The sequence below is a fragment of the Sceloporus occidentalis genome, unplaced genomic scaffold (genome assembly GCF_023333645.1).
Source record: "Sceloporus occidentalis isolate IW3139 unplaced genomic scaffold, rSceOcc1.0.p SCAF_4, whole genome shotgun sequence".
Classification (NCBI taxonomy): Eukaryota; Metazoa; Chordata; class Lepidosauria; order Squamata; family Phrynosomatidae; genus Sceloporus; species Sceloporus occidentalis.
The window spans coordinates 137915351-137938800 of NW_028316984.1; the positions used below are offsets into that span (position 1 = coordinate 137915351).

General features: G+C 37.2%; 1 protein-coding gene across 1 annotated transcript in view; it reads left to right on the plus strand.

Annotated features, from left to right (window-relative positions):
- The first annotated feature begins 2934 nt into the window (after positions 1-2934).
- The window catches only part of RAD51B (RAD51 paralog B), a 456146-nt gene continuing 435630 nt past the window's right edge, over positions 2935-23450 (plus strand). Inside the window, exons 1-8 of the mRNA XM_089521731.1 lie at positions 2935-2985; positions 3095-3402; positions 5196-5310; positions 5461-5574; positions 8921-9037; positions 16544-16680; positions 18847-18966; positions 19684-19867. Of these exons, the coding sequence (XP_089377857.1) occupies positions 5227-5310; positions 5461-5574; positions 8921-9037; positions 16544-16680; positions 18847-18966; positions 19684-19867 (756 nt within the window). The 5' untranslated portion in view covers positions 2935-2985; positions 3095-3402; positions 5196-5226. The remainder of the gene's footprint in view (positions 2986-3094; positions 3403-5195; positions 5311-5460; positions 5575-8920; positions 9038-16543; positions 16681-18846; positions 18967-19683; positions 19868-23450) is intronic.

Consider the following 23450-nt stretch of genomic DNA (forward strand, 5'->3'; position numbering starts at 1 on the left):
AAAAAGATTAAGAAGTATTTAGGCTTCTGGTTTGTCCTTTGGTAAGCCAAATATCCTTCATGATAATTGGATTGTTTTGATGTCAGCTAAATTTGCAACTAACACATCTCTCTCTGTTGTTGAAGCTGTTCCTTGCCTTTCTTGTGACACTCTGACCTCTAGCTCTCGCTTTAATTAGGCTATGAAGTTAATACAGAGGTAAAATACATCACTATCTAGTGGAACTGTATGCCATAGTCTCACCATAGCAAAATGCTGCACTTAAGGGTCTTCCAGATGGAGCAAATGTATCAGAAGGTTCTGGTATTTGCTATTGTGGTTCATGAGCTGAAAAATAAAAATAAATAAATAAAAATAAAAGAAATCTAAACCACATTTTTGTTGTCCGGGACTATTTTGCAGCAGTTCCTTGCCTCAGATGTGACATTTTATTGCCATCCTTGAATGTGTGTGTGTGTGTGTTTAAATTCCAAAACATCTCTTCTCTTTTTAATTTGTAAGAGTTAAAGTGTTGTAATGCAACAGTGAAATAGCATGTCTGCATTAAAATTCATACACACACACACACACACACACACATGAAATTTGCCATTAATATCATAGGCCCAACTCAGCAAATCACACCCTGTTTTTTTTAAAAAGAGACCTTTTGAAGAGCCTCAGTGCAGATCCAAGAAATCACTACATATAACCCCCCTCTGTGAAAAAAGAATGGAATTAGTGGGTTTAGGGTTGATAGCAACCACCAAAACCTGGCAAAAACGATGGTGCTATCATGAAAACTCATCGTTCTTTACACCAATCTGGAATAAACCTTAATAATGTTTAGGACAATTTAAAAACCAAGAAAGTAAGAAAAACTGAGCAGTCTATTCGGTCAGTGGCTGGAATTATAATCTAAATGAACACATGAAGTCTGAATACATATATATAGGATGTATGGGTGAGACATACATAGGGAGAGCCAACATAGTGTAGTGGTTTGAACATTGGACTACAACTCTGGAGACCAAGGTTTGATTCCCAGCATGGCCATTAAACCTACTGGGTGACCTTGCACAAGTCACACTCTCTCAGCCTCAGGGGAAGGCAATAGCAAACCTCTGAGCAAATCTTGGCAAGAAAACCCATAATATTACCTTATGGCTCTAGGGTTGCCATAAGTCAGAAACGATTTGAAGGCACACAACAACAACAACAAGAACATACATACATAGGAATATAGGCTGGCCATATTGTCTTTCCAGCCCTGATAAAGAACCACTCTTTTATAACCAGCCAGCCCCATCTTTTCATCCTTGTCTTCTCTCTAGCTGGGAGTATTTTTAGTATTTACAATTGCAATGTTAAACATTTGCAATGGACTTTATCACATAGGGACAATTGGAAGTATATACGGGGATTATCCCATTAAAATTGTGCATTCGCAATTAAGATTTTCACACAGTGTCGTGTTTAAACAGCATTATCCTGGGAATATCTCATGAAAATTGTGCAACTGCGATAAGTTTTCACATGATGTCATGTTGAAAAGTGATTAGAGTGCCATTAACCTATGAATAACCAGGCAATAAACAGCAACAAATAATTCACTGTTTATTGCCTGGTTATTCCCTGGTTATTCCCAGGATAATGACTGCTGTGTGTGAAAATCTTAATTGCAATTTAATAGTAATTGAATGATTTTCAAAGGATAAACCCTGTTTAAACTTCCAATTTTCCTCTGTGTGATAATGCCCAATGTTAACCAATGTTAAATACCAACTTCTTTCTTTCAGTCAGTCTCAAAGGTGCTACAAGATCTCTCTACATACAAATGTTAAACCGGTAAGTGTGTGATGTGGCACTTTTCCAGGTGTGTAATATCACCATTGGGAGACTGCACTGTGTTATAATAAGCATCAGCAGTCAGGGAAAAGCTACAAATTCACCTTTAGTAGTACTGCCCAGCTCAGCTCTGACTCATTATAGGGAAGCTGCACATCCAAAGGTGGTGTGTAACTCTTATAAACAAACAAATATGCATCCAGAAAGGGAAACACTGTTCCATCTAGTGATAAAAATGTGTGATACAAAGCTTTGTGGTGTTACTAAGATTTGCCCTGCCACATATTTGAATTAGCCTGGGGTGGGGGAATTGTCGTACCAGAAAACAATGCTGTATCACAAACTGAAAGGGAAATCAGATATGTTTGAAACAGAACTGTCTGCAGGCATGTGGGAGTTCACTTTTCATAAAGCCCTAGTTGAAACTGTGAAAATCACAGTTTGCCAAATGCATACAGCGATTTTGAAGTTGAATACACACACACACACACACACACACACATACATTGGGCCCTTGGTATCCACTGGGGTTTGGTGCCAGGGACTCCTGTGGATAACCAAATCCGTGGATGCTCAAGTCCCATTAAATACAATGGCACAGTAAAATGGTGCCTCCTATAAAAAATGGCAAAATCCAGGATTGCTTATTGAATTTATATATTTTGGGGAATATTTTCAAGCCATGGATGCTTGAATCCATGGATAAAAAAATCTGTGGATATGGAGGGTCAACTGTGTGTGTGTGTGTGCACACCCACACACACACCCCTCCATATCCATGGATTTATGCATTATAATTCTTATACACACACACACACACACACAGAAATGTGTTAGCGTCTATTAACATCTTCCTTGTGTTTGTACCTTTTATAATTGTCAGAGTATTTTGCTATATGATGCCTTATTTTTTTTTAACTTTGTTTGGTTTGTAGATTGTATGCTGCCATGCAGGTTTTCTGTCTGTGAGGCGCTGTGTAAAATTTTACAGGCACATAAAGAAATAAATACTTCCGAGGAAGTAGGCTGACGCCTAGGAAAGCTCATGCTGCCAATTTCTTTCTTTCAGTTAGTCTCAAAGGTGCTCTAAAAGATCTCTCTATGTACTGATTCTGGAGACCGACATGGCTATATCTTTGAATTCTATATAAATAAACGGTAATAATAATAATAATAATAATAATAATAATAATAATAATAATAAATTACTGAGAGGGGGAGACATTTGTGGGTCAAGCTTTATTGTTATCTTGTTTTTTTTAAAAAGGCCAAACAAAATGACTGTGAACTCTTCCTCTCACACCTCAGAAGGCAAAACTACAGCTCCCATGATCCCTTGCGCTCCCCCGGAATTGTTCCTGCCGCGGATTGGATGGCGTCGCTGAGACGGCGACCAATCATAGCCCTCGGTGTTCTTTCTCCAAACAAAATGACTTGAGGAGAAGTGGGAGACTTTGAAAAGCGTCCAGGGCTGACTGGGAAGCCCAGCAGGAGGCCGGCGAAGGGCTCCCTCAGTTCCAGCTGCTGCTGCTTCTTCTCCTCCGCGTCCCTCCTTCCAGCCTTCTGTTCCAAAAGGTCCTCCATTTTTTAGTTATTATTAAATTTTTATTGAAGTTTTAAAACAGTGGTCCTCCAAACGGTGCTCTTTATAAGGGCTTTGGACTTCATCTCCCAGAATGCCAGGCTATTGACCGACATGGCTGAGGCTTCTGGGAGCTGGAGTCCGAAATCTCTTAAAGGGGCACAGTTTGGGGGAAACCACTGTTTTAAAGTACCACATGCCTCATTATATCCCCAAACTGTGCCCTTTTTAAAGAGATTTTGGACTTCAGCTCCCAGAAGCCTCAGCCATGTTGTTTAATAGCCTGGGATTCTGGGAGATGAAGTCCAAAGCCCTTAAAGAGCAGTTTGGGGACCACTGCCTTACATCCATATAGCAAAATCCATACTCCTTACATTCAAGACATCCTGCCTTTAGTCACTATAAGTAGATCCTTGCTTCCTTCTCATGTTCTGTCTTGCCTTGCATAGGCTTTGTACAATATTCTTAAGATTATATACCTGCCATTCACCAACATTATTATTATTATCATTATTAAGCTTTACTTACAGAGCGCTATAAGTTTACACAGTGCTGTACATACAATCAGTTAAAAATAGAGTAAAATAAAATAATCCTGCCTCTGGCACACATTACATAAAATAATTTAACATAATAAACATTAATACATATTAACATTAAATAATAAAATATAGCAGGTCACAAATAAAAAACAAACCTACAGTAACAATCAAGCGATGTCTGGGAATGCTTCCCTGAACAGTATTGTCAGCTTTAAAGTCCTTCAGCTAAGGATCTAATATTTCCTACTACGGTATTCATATAATATAATGGGAATTTTTTTGCATATTTTCAAGCTGTGGATGCTTGAATCTGTGGATAAAGAATCCATGGATACGAGGGGCCAACTGTAAGAATGAAATAAGGCAGAAATCCTTTTGACATAGGTTCCCAATCAAAGCATTTTTAATTAATTTATTGAATTTCTAAGCTGCCTTGCTCCCAGAAGGGACCCAAGGCAGCTCACAATCAATCATCAGTGGACAGTGTTTCCAAGTAAATGGGTTTATGTGGCTCTAATGTGGGTTTTATCCATATGATTTGGGTTCAGAACTTAATTAGTACTTGTGTATACAAAGGGAAATTACAGTTGTACCCCTCAGGAACATCAGTGCTCCTTTTCTAAGTCATGCTAAGTCCTGCCTGTAACGGAAGCTTACTGGCTTCAGCGTCTGCTGCTGAACATGAAGCACTGAATGCCCAAGGATCCTGAAAAAAGGGCATCTGGGGAGAATGTTCATAGTAGGAGATTGCTGCCGCAGAAGGAGGTAGTTGTGATATTTTTGTTTGAGTGCATCTTGGCATCATACAGATCAAGTGCAGTTCTATGGAGACAAGGGGTTTGACACTTTGGTTGCATTTGAATTGATACTTGGAAGGAGCCAGAGCTGGTTTTTATCACTGCTTATCAGAACAGGGCGAACGCATTTGGGTAGTTATTCAGCATAAACTGTTTCAGTGTTCTAGCAATTTTGTAAGCTGAAAATACAGTCAGCCCTCCATGAATGCGAATATGGAAAATTCGTGGATAAGGTGATCCCTTCCCACCACCTCCTCTGATGCCTCAGATAGATGTAGTAAGCTGTCCTAGACATCGGAAAAGGAGGTGGGAGGGGCTTGTGTGCAGATCACAAATAACCAAATTCACGAATGCTAAGTCTGAGAATGTGAAGGGCCAACTGTAATTTTTGTGTACATCTTTGTTCTTAAATGTATTTAAAATAATTTTGCATTTGTTATGTCATAGGATTGAGTTTCTGGTCACTAAATAGGTGATCATGGCAAGTAAGAAATTGAGAAGAGCAGGTTTACCACAAGATCTTTGTGAAAGACTAAGTCGACATCAGATCACTACTTGTCAGGTAAGCTTTCTTCAACAAAGGCACTAGTGTGGCATGCACAAAACCATCTTGAAAGCAGGATGAGTCTGCCCAAGTACAGAAGAGGACATGCTGAGAAGCTGTGTTTAAGTAATTCCTCCATATTTTTAAAATGATTACCGTATGTTTCAGGACTTCTTATGTCTTTCATTACTGGAGCTGATGAAAGTAACTGGACAGAGCTACGGGAAAGTTCAGAAACTTCTCAATACAGTCAGCCAATCCTGTGCTCCCAGAATGCAAACTGTAAGTATCCATTTACAAAACAGGATAACATAGTTATTATCACTGTGTGCATTGCCTACCTGAACTGTCTACTTGTAGCAGGTACCATACTCCAGTTTCTATATCAAATATGGGTTTCTTTGTAAAAAGATTTTCTCCTTTTGGAGAAGAAAAGCTCATGAAGTTATCTTTCTTCTTAAAATTGTTTGTACAGTGGTACCCCGGGTTACGAAATTAATTGGTTCCGCTGCCGCTTTCGTAACCCGGAAACTTTCGCTAGCCGAAAAGCCCATAGGCGCTAATAGCGAAAGCCGCGATTTCGTGTGAAATCGCGCCGAAAAGCACCAAAATTTTTTTTCGTAACCCGAAAAAAAAACCGTAACCCGGAACAGTTTTTTTCTTTGGAATTTTTTCGTATCCCGGGAATTTCGTAAGGCGGTGCTTTCGTATCCCGGGGTACCACTGTACTAGCAAACCCATATTTGATATTATTAATATAATAATAATAATAACAACAACAACAAAAATGATTTCGTAGTCTTACCCTGCATGTGTTTACAGTAATACTTTTCAGAAGAGCTGTTGCTTCTCAATTAGTCCTTTCCTTTTGAATTACCAGCTTTTGTTTGGCTCAATTTATTGATCATCCATCCAGAGTTAGAAAAGTTACTCATGAAGTTACTTGTTGCATTGCTTACTGCATTTCAGTTATATTTTACTTTTTTTAAAAAAAGTTATTTGGGTTGATAAGAATTCCATAAAACATGAAAAAAATAACATTATAGTAGGCCCTTGGTATCTGCTGAGGTTTAATTCCGGGACCGCCTGTGGATACCAAAATCCATGGATGCTTAAGTCCCATTTTATATCATGGTATAGTAAAGCAGTGTCCCTTATATAAAATGGCAAAATCAAGGTTTGCTTTTTGGAACTCTTTTTGGGAGGAATATTTTCAAGCATGGATGTTTGAATCCATGGATACAGAATTCATGGATGTGGAGTGAGTGACTGTAAAATGTCTCCAAAATGGTTCTTTGAAACTAACTGCAAAAAGTAATAATAAGTGACATAACAATAAAATAACCTTGTTATCATGCATACTGCTTCTGAAATGGATACCCTTATTACAGGTAACTACATTGCTTGTCATTCATTATTTCTAAGCTCTGGCTGAAACATTACATTATGTTATGTGTATAAGTAAGATAGATACTAGAATCTAGATATTTTCATAATTTCTACTTTTTTCATGCTAATGTTCTGTGTGAATTTAGAAGTGCAAATATTTTCATTTGTTTGACTGTGTATTTAGTAGTACAGTAGAGTCTCGATTATCCGTCCTTTGGTCATCCGACATTCTGGATTATCTGATGTCACAGCTGCTTGGGGGCGTGGCTGTAGGCATTTTCGTGTCCCCCAGACACACCCCCAAACAAAAAGTGTTGTTACTGTAACATTACTGCAACGTTAATTTTACTGTTATTTACTGTTCGTAATAAAACTTCAATACGTTTGCAACTGATAGTGATTTCAAGGTTTTTCTTGGACCTTCTGGATTATCTGACATTTTCGGCTATCCGACTATCAGCCCGCCCGTTTATGTCAGATAATCGAGATTCTACTGTATTGTGCCTAGAAAACAATAACTAAAGAGAAATATGGATTGTAGTGTAGTCCCTATTTGGTTAGGCTGGAATGTTCACTGGAATGGTGTGTCTAAAGGGCTCATGTCTTTAAAAGTTATCGGACTATCTTTAACTTTAAAAGTTATTGGACTGGCTTTAACTAGTTCTGATCAGTTTTAGAAGGATGTTAAAGAGAATTAAAATAGCTTTCACAGAAAAGCTAACATGTTTAGGGAAATAGAGAAGTTATGTTTATTGAACTTACCTAGTGATTATATAGTTACTATATATGATATTTTTTAAATCAAGTGTTTCATATTGTTCAAAAGAGGAAATGTTATTTGATTACTAGAATGAATTTTTTATTAGATTTAAAATATGCATACAGATTCTCTGATAACAGCAAATTTTTGTTAGAGCACTGGAAATGTGAAAAGCTCTACTTTTCTGGGTTGTAGTGTTTTGCATACTTTTAAAAAGCATTTTAAGCAAAAAAACATTTAATCTGAGGTCTAGATCCAATGTTACTTTTCTTTTTACAGAAGCACTTCCTTCAATTACCCCCAGCCCTTTCCACATGATCTCAAAAATCTGCTCAGGAGGTCTGGGAAACCCTATAGATCTGGTATTGAGGTTGCAGTTAGGGCTGCATACGGGTGACAAAAGGACTGCTCTTGTTGTGTTAGTGGTATTAGGTATTTACATTTTCTGTGAGGCTGAATACACAATTCATCGGTTAATCCCTCGTGCCAACCAGCTGTTTTTAAATAAACCATGAAGAATGCCCTTAACACTACACACAGAATGAAATGTATTGGGCTTTTCTGCTGATAAAGCAGCCAACTTCTGTGCAGCTTGAGATGTCCTTCCTTCTTCTCTGTGGGTGCATCTACAATGAGGAAATAATGCAGTTTGACACCACTTTAAGTGCTATAGTTCCATCCTATGGAATCCTGGAATTTGTAGTTTTTCAGGGTTATTAGCTTTCTTTGAAAATGCGTGCTAGTGCCTCATAGAAATACAAATCCCAGGATTCTGTAGGATGGAGCCATGGCAGTTAAACTGGTGTCAAACTGTATTACTTCTACAGTGTAGATGCACCTTGCATTAGTGGAAGCATACTAGAACAGTGTTGTAGTTAACCCTAATGCACACCCTTTCAGATGCAACATTTTCAACCAAATTCAACCTCTGGAGGCAAACAGTATTCAGAAAAGAACCTAAAAGCCCACTACCTAACTTTGGTTCAGATGCTCTGCTAGATTTCTTTGTAATACTTCAAATAAAATTCAGTAAACCTTTCAGTGAACCCAGGCTTTTGGAATAGCTAACAGGGACTGTCATTTTTTTTCTTATTCTGAGGTTTCACTGTGTATTTTTTCCAGCTGTACTTAACCGCAAGGATAATATTTTCTTCTGATGTGGTAATTTGCAAATCAAGTGTTGCATATTATCCAAAAGATGAAAAAATGATTTTAAAATATGTTTGTAGGCTTGTAAAATTCAAGCCTGTTTTATAAACATTTTGACAGACACTACAGTCTTTAACAGTATTTTGTGATGTTGGGTTTGGTTAGAAGGTTGGGGAAAATCTTATTAAAGGACAGGAAAGTAAGTTGGGGACCTGTATGTTTGCCCTTTTGGCAAAAAAGTCCTAATTCTACTTTTGGAAAAACAAATGCCAGACATTTTTCCTACGAGTTGAATGCAATATGTTTAAAAAATGGATATGATTATTGTAGGTTTATGAAATGAAAAGGAAAAGAACCATGAATCCTTCAATAGCATTCTTGCCAACAACACTGGAAGATCTGGATAAAATTTTGCATGGTGGAATTGCCTGTGGATCTATTACAGAGGTAAAGGTTGGACATAGTGCTAAACATCTTTTGTTGCTGTTGATGTAATGGAAGACAGAAGAGAAGGTTTTGTTTTGTTTTTTACAACTTTTAAAGCATTAAGACACAGAAATTGTTTGTAAAATATAACTGGCTTATTGCAGATCCTATTACTTAATAAAAATATATTGTCCAATAGTCTTTCACACTAATAATACTGAACTAAAAGATACCCTTTCACATAAACATATCTATAACTGCTTTTAATTTTTTTTACCTGTAGGAGTTTAGTGAGGTAGTACTTTTTATCTGTTGTCTGCTTGTCTGACTTCATCCCAAGTACTGTAAAATTCTTGAGAATAAACTTTGGAGAATATTCTCCAGTCCAATCATGTAATCTATTAAAACTTGTTAGATATGTTTTAAACAGTTGTTAGTTTTCATTAATGTGTTTCTTCAATACATTAATAAAACTCATGGAAGTTTCTGATTAAAGTGAAAATGAGAGAAATATTAAACGTTCCCTACAGACTGCTGGTTTAAGTTACTGTAACACCTCAGCACAAATGATTTCACAAGTACTCTGGCCCCCACACAGTGAAGTCTTAAGGCAGGAGGTGGCCAGCTTTGTAGAGAGCTGAGTCTAGCTGTGGGAATGAGTCTTTCTCTTTCTTCCCCTTTCCTTTACTTGTCCAAGGGCATCTCTGAGGCAAAGGACAGTGGCATTGAGGTGGGAGTGGCAGGGATGGAAGTGGAGAAAGGTAGCTGGGCACTGAAGAGGGAGGGTGTGTTTTAGGGTGGTATCAAAAATTGTGTAACATTTTGTAATGTTACATAAAGGTTTCAAAGCCAAATGAAATGTTCATGAATGCTCTGTAGTGTTCAGGAGTGATCTAAAAGTTGAATACAATGTATTCAGATAGAGTATGCAAAAACAGAAAATGTTTAAATTGATTCTCAAAGTATTTGGAACACCTCTCAAGACAAGAAGGCTTGTCTTACCTCACATCCCTAATCCCAAACTTTTAAAAATGGTTATTGATGTTAACTGCCATCAACTTTGATTTATGGCAGCCCTTTGAATGAGAGACCTCCAACTTATTCAACAGCGCACACTCAGGGCGGTGGCTTCTCTGGTTTAGTCTACCTATCTGGAATGCAGTCTTCCTCGTTCCTACTGCCTCCTGTCTTACTAAGCTTTCTTGTCTTTTCTAGTGAGTCATTTCTTCTCATGGTATGGCCAAAGTACAACCATCTCAGTTTAGTCATCTTTGCTTCTAGCGAGATTTCAGGCTTGATTTGCTCTGAGATCCATTTATTTGTCTTTTTGGCAGTACACAGTATCTGTCAAACTCTTCTCCAGCACCATGTTTCAAATGAATTGATTTATTTCCTATTGGCTTTCTTCACTGTCCAGCTTTCACAATGATACATAGAAATTGGAAATAGGATAATGACATGGACAACCTGAACTTTAGTATTCAATGATATAGCTACTCTTCAGGATCTTATTTATTTTATTTATATGCTGCCTTTCTCCTGGAATGGAACCCAAGGGGGCTCACAGAGGAAATCATAAGAATGCAATTTTAAAAACAATTACAATAATCTCATTTAAAACAATATAAAATAAATAAGCAAAGCAACTCCCTCCCTGCATAAGAAGCTTCCCTGAGAGCATTACATATTAAAAGCCTGCTTAAACAGAAAGGTTTTTTGCCTGCCAGTGAAAGGAAACCAGGGAGGGCACTAGTGTAGTCTCCCATGGAAGGGAGTTCTAGAGAGTGAGAGCAGTGGAGAATGCAGGTGATGGTGACAGGCCCAAGACAAATAATAATAATAATAATAATAATAATAATAATAATAATAATAATTGTGGATGTAGATCTAAGAACTCTGGCAGGTTCATATAGTGAGGTACAGTTCCTTTCAAGTGCTAGACTTGATCATATTTCTGGACTGCATTTTCCATTCTGAGCCAAGTTATGGGAAATCTTGAAGTATTTCAATGTCTTCATTGTCTGTTTTAAAGTGGTATAAATAATCACTAGTCATTATTTTTTCTTAATGTCCAACTGTAAACCTGCCTTTGCACTTTCTTTCTTGATTTTCTTTGGTAATCTTTAAAGGTCTTTGTTATTTTCTGCTAGTAGTCTGGTGCCATCTGCTTATGTTAAAGGGTTGATGTTCCTTCCTCCAGTTTTCATTCCTCCTTCCTCAGAGTCTAATCCAGTTTGAGACCACTTTATCTGCCCTGGCTCAATGCTAGGGATTTCTGGGTACTGTAGTTTTCTGAACCATTTAGCCTTCTCTGTTAGAGAGCTCTGGTGCCACAATAAACTACAGTTTCCAGGATTTCCAAGCACTGAGTCAAGGCAGTTAAAGCGGTCTCAAACTGGATTATTTCTGCAGTGTGTTTTGGACCTTTGATTCTGCTCTGTATACTATTTTTTTCATTCCAATTGCTTATGATTAATAAGTCTTTTGGTGAGTGCTCAGTTTCCTCCTAGACTTTAGCACTGAATCTTCCATTTCTTCTTCTTTCAAATAAACAAAGACAGGGAAACCATGGCCTGCCTGTGATTCTTTTGCATTGTTTCTACTCTCCTCTTTCTGTTCAAACATTATTACAAATCCTGCCAAATATCTTTTAAAAAGAGAGAAATAAGTAGAAAATATGCCTTATAGTATGTCATATTTCAAAGACTTAAATAGATCTATTTTTATTTATTTACTGTATTTATACCCCACTCTTCAGCCAGAAAGGCTCTCAGAGTGACTTACAGATAGTTAATTAGACATCTCCCTGTCCTCAGGCTTACAATCTAAAAAAGACACAAAAGGTGTCATGAAGCTGGCCGGCCTTACTCTCCCTCTGAGGCTGGATATTGTTCATATCTATGTCTATAAACATCTGCATTGTAAAACATTTCGTACTTAGCACCTTAATGTTATATAATATTTTTAAAATAGTTTAAAATGACTCTGTTAATCGCTACATTGTGAGAATGCTTCTCATATTCCATGTTCCTTTCATATGTGTTATGGAACATTGGCATTTCCTTTCATCTTTGAGACCACCAACAGCTGAATGTCATTTTGGTTTGAGTCCAGTTGTGTCATTAGCCACTTTGCTACTCTAAGTTGTCCTCTGCTGTACCTGAGTAGCATGTTTAAAGATTGTTTACTTTGCCCCAGTTTTGTGTTCTTGTTTCTTCAATATAATATAATGTAGGAGTTAATATATAATATAATAAAGTTATAATATAATGAAGGAGTTAAGCATATTATTGTTCCAGTGGCAAGGATTACTGAAGGTTGAATGGAGCACCTAGGCAGGGCAGGCCCACAACCCCTGCAAGGGGAGGCAGAGCCACAATGAACAAAGTTGTGTTTAGCTAGGGGAGCAGAGAATGAAATAAAAACACTCCTGCCTCCTTGGCTCCAAAGATAAAGTCCAAGCTCCTGCAAATGAGCCACCAAAATTAAAATATTTACAATGTGGCATCAAATCAAAATCTGAGGACGCAGTTCTACTCTGTCTAAGTGGTAGGCATTTGTGTTTCATTCAACAGCAGTTCTTTTCTCGGGAGCTCTTATACAGCATTCCATGTTCATATAACAGAGTTACAGAGAAAATGCCAATGTAGTCCAAATTTAAACCATTTTTAGATATTTCTTTTTTTCATTTAAGTTGGCACTGCATTGCCACGTTTTACCTTAATGACACCTAAAAGTGTTGGAATTTAAAGTTTATTTCCTGGATTTTAAGAATCACCCAGTATCCCCTTAGCCAGGAGGAGGAGGAGATCTGTCTGCATGAATACCCTTCCATATCTCTGAACTGAGGAAAACCACAACATCTTGACAAAATGCAGGCCTATGACTAACATCTTCAATTTTGTATGGTTTTTATCACCTTGCCTGATGAAGAAGCCAGTGGAGCTTTGAAAGCTTGCAACATGTATATTGTTCATTTTGGTAGGCCCAATAAAGGTATCACTGTTTTGTGGATTTTGGATAATATTGTACTTGGCTATATGACCAACATAGCTACCCCTGGATATGTTTTCAAGAAAGATTAATTATTCAGAAATTAAGTTTGTAGTCATATATGCACTAATGTAGGAGTAAATCTAATTAAACTGTGTAGACATGCACAGGATTAATATCTAGTTCACCTTTAAAGTGACTTTCATTGAGACAACGTATGTGACAGGAAGCAGGGTAATTGAATGAACCTTTTAAAAAAAAATGACAGATTTTTCTAAGTTGTTCCTTCAGCAAAGACAGAATGAATATACAAGATATGGGATATGAGCTATATAGCGAAGATGACAAATTTAATGAGTCTAGTATGTTTGATAAGAAGACATCTGTTTCATAGAAAAATGTTTTTCATTATTACTCTGTTGATATGACAAAGTTTAAGATAAAACTGATGTAAGATCTTAGTATAATATAGGCTATTTGGAAAAAAACATGTCTTATCTTCTTTTATATAATTGAAACTGGCATTTGTGATGAAACTGATATTTTAGATGAGAGGTCTCTTATTGCAAAGTTCAGTTTTGACCCAAAATTTACAATTTAATTCCTGCTTTCACCATATATAGTGAAAATCCAGGGCCATATCTAATGTATACATTATATTTTTGTCTGAAATGAAGAATGATTCATTTTTTTTCTTTTGTGGCCTTAAATTGTTTTGAAAAATGTGGCTCTTCTTTCTGTCTGTGGCTATTCTTTCTCTGCATATTATCCAAAAATGATGGTGGTTGGAAAGTTGGAACTCAAATGTATGAGCCATTTAAAGTAAAGATTTCAGTGGTATCCCCTCCTGCCAGAAATTGTGCTTGTTCTCTGAGAGCCAGGAAACTATACTGGCACTCACTCTTTTTTTCCAAACCACTGAGGTTCATGTTGGAAATTCAGTTCTAACATTTTGTGGTCAATCAACGCATTTCTAGAAAATAATATACCATTTACTGAAAAAGAAAAGTGTTGGTTTCCACACAGGAAAATACAAACATTGTTAGCATAGCAAGATCTCTATTACATGGGTGGACACCTGATTTCAAATTAAAATTGGCATGAGATGAACTCCATGAATTTTCAACAGGTTTTGGAAAGAGGTTGTTGTAGGGAATCAGCATTTTTCTGTCTGCCAGGTTTATTCCATTAGCAGTTTCAGTCTTGGAGTATGATCAGTGAAAGGTAAACATTTCCAGGTCCTGTTGATCTTAGTGGAGGAGAGTTTTATGCTCAGTTTACCTATTCAAATCCTTGAGATCTGAAAACAGCTTATCTTTGGCATGGTTGTGCTCAACATGTCAAGTCCATTTAATTTTGTACGGAAATGTCCCCTAGTTTATAATAAAAATACACCCCTACTTCTGTTATAAACAGGGGCGGGGGAAGCTGCTGGATAAATAGCAATAGCAAGCAAGTACATTTCTATACTGCTTATCAGTGAACTTAAGCACACCCTAAGCGGTTTACAATGTGTAAGCCAGTTGCCCCTATCAAGCTGTGTGCTCATTTTAGTGACTTCAGAAGGATGCAAGCCTGAGTCGAGCTTGAGCCCCTGGGCTGGTATTGAATTCACAACCTTGTGATTTTGTGAGTGAGTGGCTGCAGTACAGGCATTTAACCACTGTGCCACTAGGGCTCTTCGACAAAGTTATAAGGAGATGTGGGGTGGGGTGCTATCAGTATGCTGATCATCAGATGAGGCTGTGTATGGACAAGTCCCTGAATGCAGTAATGGGGTGGATGAGGGCCATAAAACAGAAGTTGAATCCTGATAGGATGAAGTTTTTGTTGTCTGGTGGTCTGGGAATTGCAAAAGCAGCCTGCCCTGGATGGTACTGCACAACACGTGAAGGAACTGATGTGTAGATTGGGAGTACTCTTAGATCCATTTTGTCACTGGAGACCCAGGTCATCTCTGTGGCTCAAAGTGCTTGGGGCCAGCTCACACTAGTCTGACAAGTTCAAAATGTAACAGCTAAGATAGCTCGTCTTGCCTGAAATAAGTTTCACTTGGTTTGTCTTTAACCAGCCCATTAATGATGACAGGCATTTTCACTTTTGAAAGAATTTCACTGGCTTTTAATATGCTTCCAAGATGCTGGTAATGACATTTAAAACACTGAATGTCTTGGGACCGTAATATATTCCTGCCTGAGGGTTGGGGTCTACTGGTGGGCCCTTTCTCTGTGTCCCATCTGTGGGAGAAGGTGGGTGAGGACCTTTAGCAACACAATTATGGAATACCCTCATTTTAGAAGCTGATTAGTGTCAATGTTGCTGTCATTCTGTGCCAAGTAAGAACATTATTGTTTAATAAAGCCTTTGGGATCTGATTAATTTCATATAAATACACATGTATGCATGGTTTTAAATAATTTTAAACTACTTTAACTGGTTTTGCAGATGACACCAAATTAGGAGGAGTAGCTAATACCCCTGAGGACAGGATCAAAATTCAAAATGACCTTAATAGATTAGAAAGCTGGGCCAAAGCTAACAAAATGAATTTCAACACAGAGAAATGTAAGGTACTGCACTTAGGGAGAAAAAATGAAATGCACAGATATCGGATGGGGGACACCTGGCTGAATGAAACTACATGTGAAAGGGATCTAGGAGTCCAAGTAGACCACAAGTTGAACATGAGTGAACAGTGCGATGCGGCAGCTAACAAGGCCAATGCGATTTTAGGCTGCATCAATGGAAGTATAGTGTCTAGATCAAGGGAAGTAATAGTGCCACTATATTCTGCTCTGGTCAGGCCCCACCTGGAATATTGTGTCCAGTTCTGGGCGCCACAATTCAAAAAGGACATTGAGAAACTGGAGCATGTCCAAAGGAGGGCGACTAAAATGGTGAAAGGTCTGGAAACCATGCCCTATGAGGAACGCCTTAGGGAGCTGGGTATGTTTAGTCTGGAGAAAAGAAGGTTAAGAGGTGATATGATAGCCCTGTTTAAATATTTGAAGGGATGTCATATTGAGGAAGGTGCAAGCTTGTTTTCTGCTGCTCCAGAGACTAGGACCCAGAGCAATGGATGCAAGCTGCAGGGAAAGAGATTCCACCTCAACATTAGGAGGAATTTCCTGACAGTAAGGGCTGTTCGACAGTGGAACACACTTCCTCGGAGTGTAGTGGAGTCTCCCTCCTTGGAGGTCTTCAAACGGAGGCTGGATGGCCATCTGTCGGGGATGCTTTGATCTGGATTTCCTGCATGGCAGGGGGTTGGACTGGATGGCCCTTGCAGTCTCTTCCAACTCTATGATTCTATGATTCTATTACTCTAATTGTTTTCTTCTAGATCATATGTGAGGATTAGAAGGACTACCTTTATTTGCCACTGTATCATTTGATCAGTTAGAATGCACAATACTGGACATAGTTTTAGCTTACATGATGTCACAAATGAATGATGGGATAAATATAGCAAAAATTTGCAATTTGTGCAGAATCAGTATGTCACTGCTTCATGTGTGTGTTTTTCTTCATTAGATAACCGGCCCTTCAGGTTGTGGCAAAACTCAGTTTTGTATTATGATGAGCTTGTTGGCCACATTGCCCACCAGAATGGGAGGATTTGGTGGAGCTGTTATATACATTGATACAGAGTCTGCATTCAGTGCTGAGAGGTATGATTTGTAGAAAGTAAAAAGAGAATATTTTAAGCTTTATATACTATTGTTTGTTACATATGTCTACCACTCTAAGGTTACTTAATCATGTACAGCAATCTTCCTGCTGAGGAGTATAATTTAAAATGCTGGCATTTTGCAGCCCTCTTCCTCACCCCATTTGAGCCTTCTGTAATCCCAAATATGCCTAGAGTCCAGAAATTGAATGTTCCATAAGTAACATAAGTCATACACTAATGTTCATTGCTGCTATGGCTAATTGTAAATGGTGCCAACTCTGAGTACAGGTGGGACTGTGTTTTATACAGCTTGGTTATCCATGCCACTGCTGTAAGATATGTTCTTGGTGCAGTGTGGACATTAATGAAATGCCACCCTGGCTCAAGTCTGCAAAGCTCATGCTACCAACTTGTTTCTTTCATTTAGTATCAAAGGTGCTACAAGATACCTTTGCATACTGACCTAGATTGAGCAGGCAATGTTCTGGTTCTTTATGTGGCACTTTCCCACATTCAAAACTAAGTGCCACTGAGAAATTCATCTTGTACAAAATGAGTTTGCATATCATCATGGGAATCTTGTATGTTTATATGCTTGTTTATTTACATTTCTTTTACAGTGATTGTAGTAGGTAAAACTTAATTTTATTTGCTGGCAAAAAAATTCCTTCTGAAACATCTCAAAAATCTGCCTTTGAGCAGAAACAGGCTGTGGCATTCATCTGTGTCCCTTTAAAATGCCGAAGAGATGGAGTCAGTGGAGTGAGGCTCAATGGGAGGAGAAAGGAGAGGCCCCAGGTTTTAAATTTTAAAAATATCACATTTACCAAATTTTCACTTCAAACACATAAAACTATGTATATGTAAAACATTTAAGTTGTGTGTATGATATTGTAATTTAAAGGTATAATTTTAATTTTGCTAGTTTATGTCATAACCATTTCCATTACATTTAGAAATATACAGGAATTATGATTAACGAGTAACATTAGTACAAAAACATTATTAAGGATTCTGTATGGTGTAGTATGGGAGGAAGTCAATGGGGGGGGGGGAGGTGACACTGAACCTAATGATGCCACGGCCACTGAGTGACCTTAGGCAAGTCATATGCTCTCAATTCAGGGGAAGGCAATAGCTAACCTCCCCAGAAGAGATCTTGCCAAGAAAACCCCATGATAGGGTCTGTGTAAGTCTGGAATGACTTGAAGGCATACAACAACAAAACTTCTATATCTCTATAAAATCCAAAGAGCTATAATACAACCACATCCAATTTAATAACCTTGTCAATGGGGAATACCTTTACCTTTTTATTGTAGCTTTACTTGAATACTCCTGACATCCCTTTTTTCTGCTTACAGTTTATATGTATGATTGCTAATTTTTCAAGTTTTCATGCATAGCTTCATGTGAGCTAATGAACAAGAATGTAAAGACTTGGTCCTGTTCTCAGCAGTTTAATGGCAAGAGACAATATAATGGATACTTAGCTCCAAGTACCAAATACAAGCATATCCCTCTGCAACAGCCCCTGCCTTCTGTGTTGAAGAGGCACCTCCTGTTAGTTGTACCCTTGGGATCCAAAGCGTGCTACTTCTCATGAGTTCTATGAAAGAGTGTTTTTTTTTTTAAAGGAATGTATTAGAGAGAATGATGTGGCAACTTAGTGCAGCAGCCCCAGGTTCCCAAACCTTAAGGGTGCTAGGCCTGTAGCAAAGAATTTTCACTTTCTTTTCAGAGGCAGGTGTGGCAGAGTTGTCTCCTTGGGCTCTTTACATTTCTTGGAACGTGATGTTTTAGCTGTTGTGACTTGAGTCAAGAGGCCTGTGCAGAAAGATAAGGGGAAATGATCAACTTCTAGACACATCATTTTCATTTCACTGTTGTAGATTTGCTCTGCTATCTTTCTTTTATGGATTATTATTATTATTATTATCATCATCATCATTATTTCTTAGATTGTACGCCATAGGCAGGTTTACTCTTTTATATTTATTGTTTTTATGTACAGTGCTGTGCAAATCTACAGCACTATATAAATAATAATAATAATAATTATAATAATAATAACAACAACTCTACAAATAAGTTTGAAGGTTCAGAAAAAATGAATTCAGATTCATATCTTCTATCAATCACATATCTTTTGGGCTCTCAACAGGCTTATTGAGTTAGCAAAGCATCGTTTCCCTCATTATTTTGCAACAGAAGAAAAGCTGATATCAATGTCTAGTAGCATTTATCTTTATCGGGAACTCACCTGTGATGGTGTACTGAAAAGGTAAGATTTCTTTCTTAAGTGCAACAATATATCAAGTGCATAAAATATTCTGTACAGAATACTGAGGATACTGGACAAAGGTATGCCTAGTGTTTTTTCCCCCCTGAAAAAGTAAAGCCTCCTCGAACACACTGGCAGTTTGGTTTTTAAATAAAACTATATTTGTAACCAATCCCTACTGGGCCAAAGAAACCCACTGGGTGACCTTCAGCAAGTCACACTGTATCAATCTCAGAGGAAGACGAAGACAAATCCTTTCTGAACAAATCCTGCCAAGGAAACCCCCTGATTGGTTCACCTTAGAGTTGTCATATGTCGAAAACAACTTGAAGGCACACTGATTAGCAGCAGCAGCAGCAACAACTTTATGATGCACATGCAAAAAATTTAGCAGCACACAGGACTGTCACATGTTAGGGTAATACTTTCGTAGGCCTCTATCCTGGTAGATCATATTACTCTTTTCTAAGAAGTTTATGGAACATCATATTTGGTTAATAACCAGGACTGAATGTGAGAGTGTGTGCTTTGCATCATACAAGTGTGTAAGCTTGGGGTTCAGGTCACCAGCATGCAGGGACCATATATGAAGGAGTTCCAAATGAAATAGAGAAGTTTCCTGGTGCTGTCATGTTTAATATGGCATCTAACATATTTATAGTAAATCTAACAATTAGTAGTGTCTCTACTAAAGCAATGTTTTTTTTTTCTTTTCAGGATTGAATCTTTAGAAGAGGAAATTATTTCTAAAAATGTTAAACTAGTAATAATAGACTCTGTTGCTTCTGTAATTCGAAAGGAATTTGATACAAAACTTCAAGGCAACCTGAAGGAAAGGACCAACTTGTTGACTAAAGAGGCATCAATACTGAAGTACTTGGCAGAGGAATTTTCAATACCAGTAAGTCCCCCCCCCCCCTTTCTCTGTTCTGGTTGATTATAACCTCAACCATTAGTGCTGTTCCATGCCAACTATAAAGGCATTTAAGTTTAGCCAGTCAAAGGATTGGCATCCTTTGCACTTATTCCTTTAAAATTAATACAGTGCACCTGTGTGATACGCTGGAGTTTGGTTCCAAGATCCCCTGTGGATAACAAAATCCATGGATGCTCAAGTCCCATTAAATATAATGACATAGCAAAATGGTGTCCCTCATAAAAAAGGACAAATCAAGGTTTGATATTTGAAATTTATACTTTTTTTTGAACATTTTCAAACCGTGGATGCTTGAATTTGTATATAAGAAGGGCCGACTGTATTACTCTTGTCTTTTTTAATGTTCTGTTAATTATGTGGTCAGTGTTTATTAGAATTTCTGGCAAAAAATAAGTTTATGGGCTACTCTGAAGCATGCCAGGCTCATGATTAACCCAGATGTGAATTTATAGGTGAATTTATAGCACCATTACAATGTAAGGATTCCATTGCTGACTTGCTTGATCTTATTTGTTTTTCCCAGGAAATGAAATTACTATGTGTATGTGTGAATGTGTTGAATTTTCAGAAGGCTTAAGAAATGAGGCCTTCTGTTCTTGGTGTAAGGGTGCATGAGGCATAGTATATGACAGCATAGTAAAAAAGAAAGAAAAAATGTTTCATAATACTAGCCTATTTGTTAGAGTTAATTTAGGTGTTAACCACTTTAGCTAAATTCACATTTTTCTTGTATTTTCCCTTAACAGTTAATTACAGTGGATTGCTTCTGTCAGAGATAGTATTTTTTATCCTTCCATTGATAAGCTTCTTCATTGTTTTTAATTTGTACTTTGAAGTATTGACATTTCATAATTTTTGTACATTCCAGCTAGTTTAAGATAAGAATTATAAAATGCAGTTGGGGGGGGGGGGCAATTGAAGACAATTGAAAGTAAGTCAGTAGGTGAAACAATGAAAAACATTATCAATGAAAGTAAAAGGAAATTTCTTGGAACCATACACACATAAGGCCAAGTTATACAATTAAGTGTTTTAAGTCAAAATATTCTTGGACAGGAAGTGTTTGACATTGTTATAGAAGGCCAACAACAAGGCAAGAATGTCAAAGCTTGGTGGGGGAAAAAATCTTTCCCTTTTCCCAACCAAACTTGGGTTAAGAACACAAAGTATCAGAGGTGTTCAGTGCTGGTGGGGATATAAATCTCAAAGTTTGCCCAGTTCTGATGTAGAAAGTGCCTTTTTATCTCATTACAACAAAATCCACAAAACAGCTTTATGGGGCCAAGTAAAAAGCACAAAATACATCATGCTACCCCGAATATGTTTTATCTCATGTGTGCTCACAAGAGACCAAGAAAACAGCCCTACAGGACATGATAGAATTCTAATGCTAGACGTGAGTATGTTTGGTTCTGTAATTTGTTCAAAGACTGCTCTGAACTCCTTAGGGGAGAAACCTTAGGTACTGTAATACCATAATAAAAAAAATAAACATAACATATATTCTTAGGGGTGGGCAGGATTTGAGCAACGATAATTGAACCTGCATTAAATGAAATAATGACTTGGAAGTCTTTCCTTATATCCAAAAACAAGAAGAATAAACTGTTTCTTCAGTTAGCCATTTTGAGGTAGGAATTAAAGGACCTTTCAGACTTAGAAGGAATTGGATTCATTTTGTTTCTGTAATCAATTGCAAATCTCGACAGATGTCTTTAAAAACTAAATCATTCTTAATCCATGCCTATAAAAATGTGTGCAAATGTAGTGACCCAGACCACTGGACTCTGTGATAACCACTTAAAAGAAGTGGTTATTTAAAAAGAAGTCAGGAAAATTGTTTTTGAAACACACTGATTTTCTAATGGCATTTCTTTTCACATTTAGAACAAATATGATGCAGTTCCTTGGCAAAGCGGAAGGTTATTCAGTTTGTTTTGGAAGATGTAAATATCTCTGCCTTTTAGGCATCATGTTTCAGTTGATTAAAATTGTAAACTTGAGCTCTGGTGTACAGCCCAGAGATCCTGCCCTTTGGCCTAGCTTAAGAACACGAAGACAGAATGCTAAAAATCATGAAGCTTTTAATGTTTTCCAGAGATGCTAAATGAATAGAAAAGACATAGTTGTATTTATTTTATTAGTACATCCTTTTATATCTTAACCCTGTATACACCATGGACAGCATATGCGCATCTGTATGTACCATAGTCATTTTGATTTGTTTTACCCAATTTCTATCCTATGTAAACTGACTGTGGATGTTGTCTTGAAGAACTGAACGGAAAGGTCATTTTTCTAATTAAATTGATTGATCATAAACATGCTTCTTATCTGAGAGGCTTGGCAATCAGTTTGTTTTCATGTGATTCATTTTCCTTTGTTCCAACAGAGAATTTTCTTTTGTGATTTTCACAAAAATGTTTCAGGCTTAAAAATAGGTAATTGCTAAGAATAACAGCAAATTGTGCCATAGCACTGAATAACATTAAGAAACAGTTTTGGTAAAAGTATTTGTATAGAAATTGATTGGCAAGAAAAGGAAGCTTTATTGCTGCCTTGCGTATGAGTAACATTTTATATTAACTCAGAGAGACTCAGGCCCTTCTTCCCCTAAGTCAATCATGAATGCTGTCCAGACGAATTGAATAACAGAAGTTCACAGTGTAATTTTTTTCTAAATAATGGTTGCAATATTACAGTTTTCTAAAGTATAATTTTTATTTTGAAAGCTATCATGGTTTAAATATATATTTTAACTAGTTTCAATAATGCTGCCATCTATGTGCTTTGTTATGAGTAACTCAAGAATATGCATTTCACCAGTTTATGGTCTGACACAGAAATCCTTCTGGATTAGTCATGCTCGTAAAATTTTAAGGCTGTTGAGAAAAAGAAATGCAAATGGTTAGCATAATATTTTCTGTTTCAGTAATGCAGAGAAAAGTGTAGAAGGGCAGCTAGTTTTAAAGTAATACTGTGCTGAAGAAAGTTGTGTCTATTTTTATTTTCAGGTGCTAACTTTCCCCCATTATTGACTATGTGGCAAAAGTGGTACTTGGTCCAATGGTACAGGTGGGCTTGTGACATGAGATGAAATCACACTCTGACATGATTGAAATATCTGTTCTAGCAATTGTTGAATATAACTTTATTTTAAAAAATAATATCACAACTGAAAACAAACCTCAAGATAACGGAAAGGTAATTGCCTGTATCTCCTTGCAGAAATATGAAACCGATTTCCTAGAATGTAATTCTATGTTGTTAGAACTGTTAAGGTCTTTAGTTTATTGTATTGATAAAGGTGTTCTGCCTCATTCAAGTGTTTTGTTTTTAAGAGTCGGCTTGGGAATTCTATCAGAGCTGGTGCTTCATACGGTGATCATTGGAGAAAAGGTTCTGGTATATTGTAGAAGGCTATTTTGATATGACTTCAGAATGACAAGGGTGGTAGTTCTTAGTTCTCTGTGTAAGTTATGTTTATAAAATCTCTAAGGGATAGCTACAATAATTGTTTGTACTTTGGATCATGATGTTCATAAGA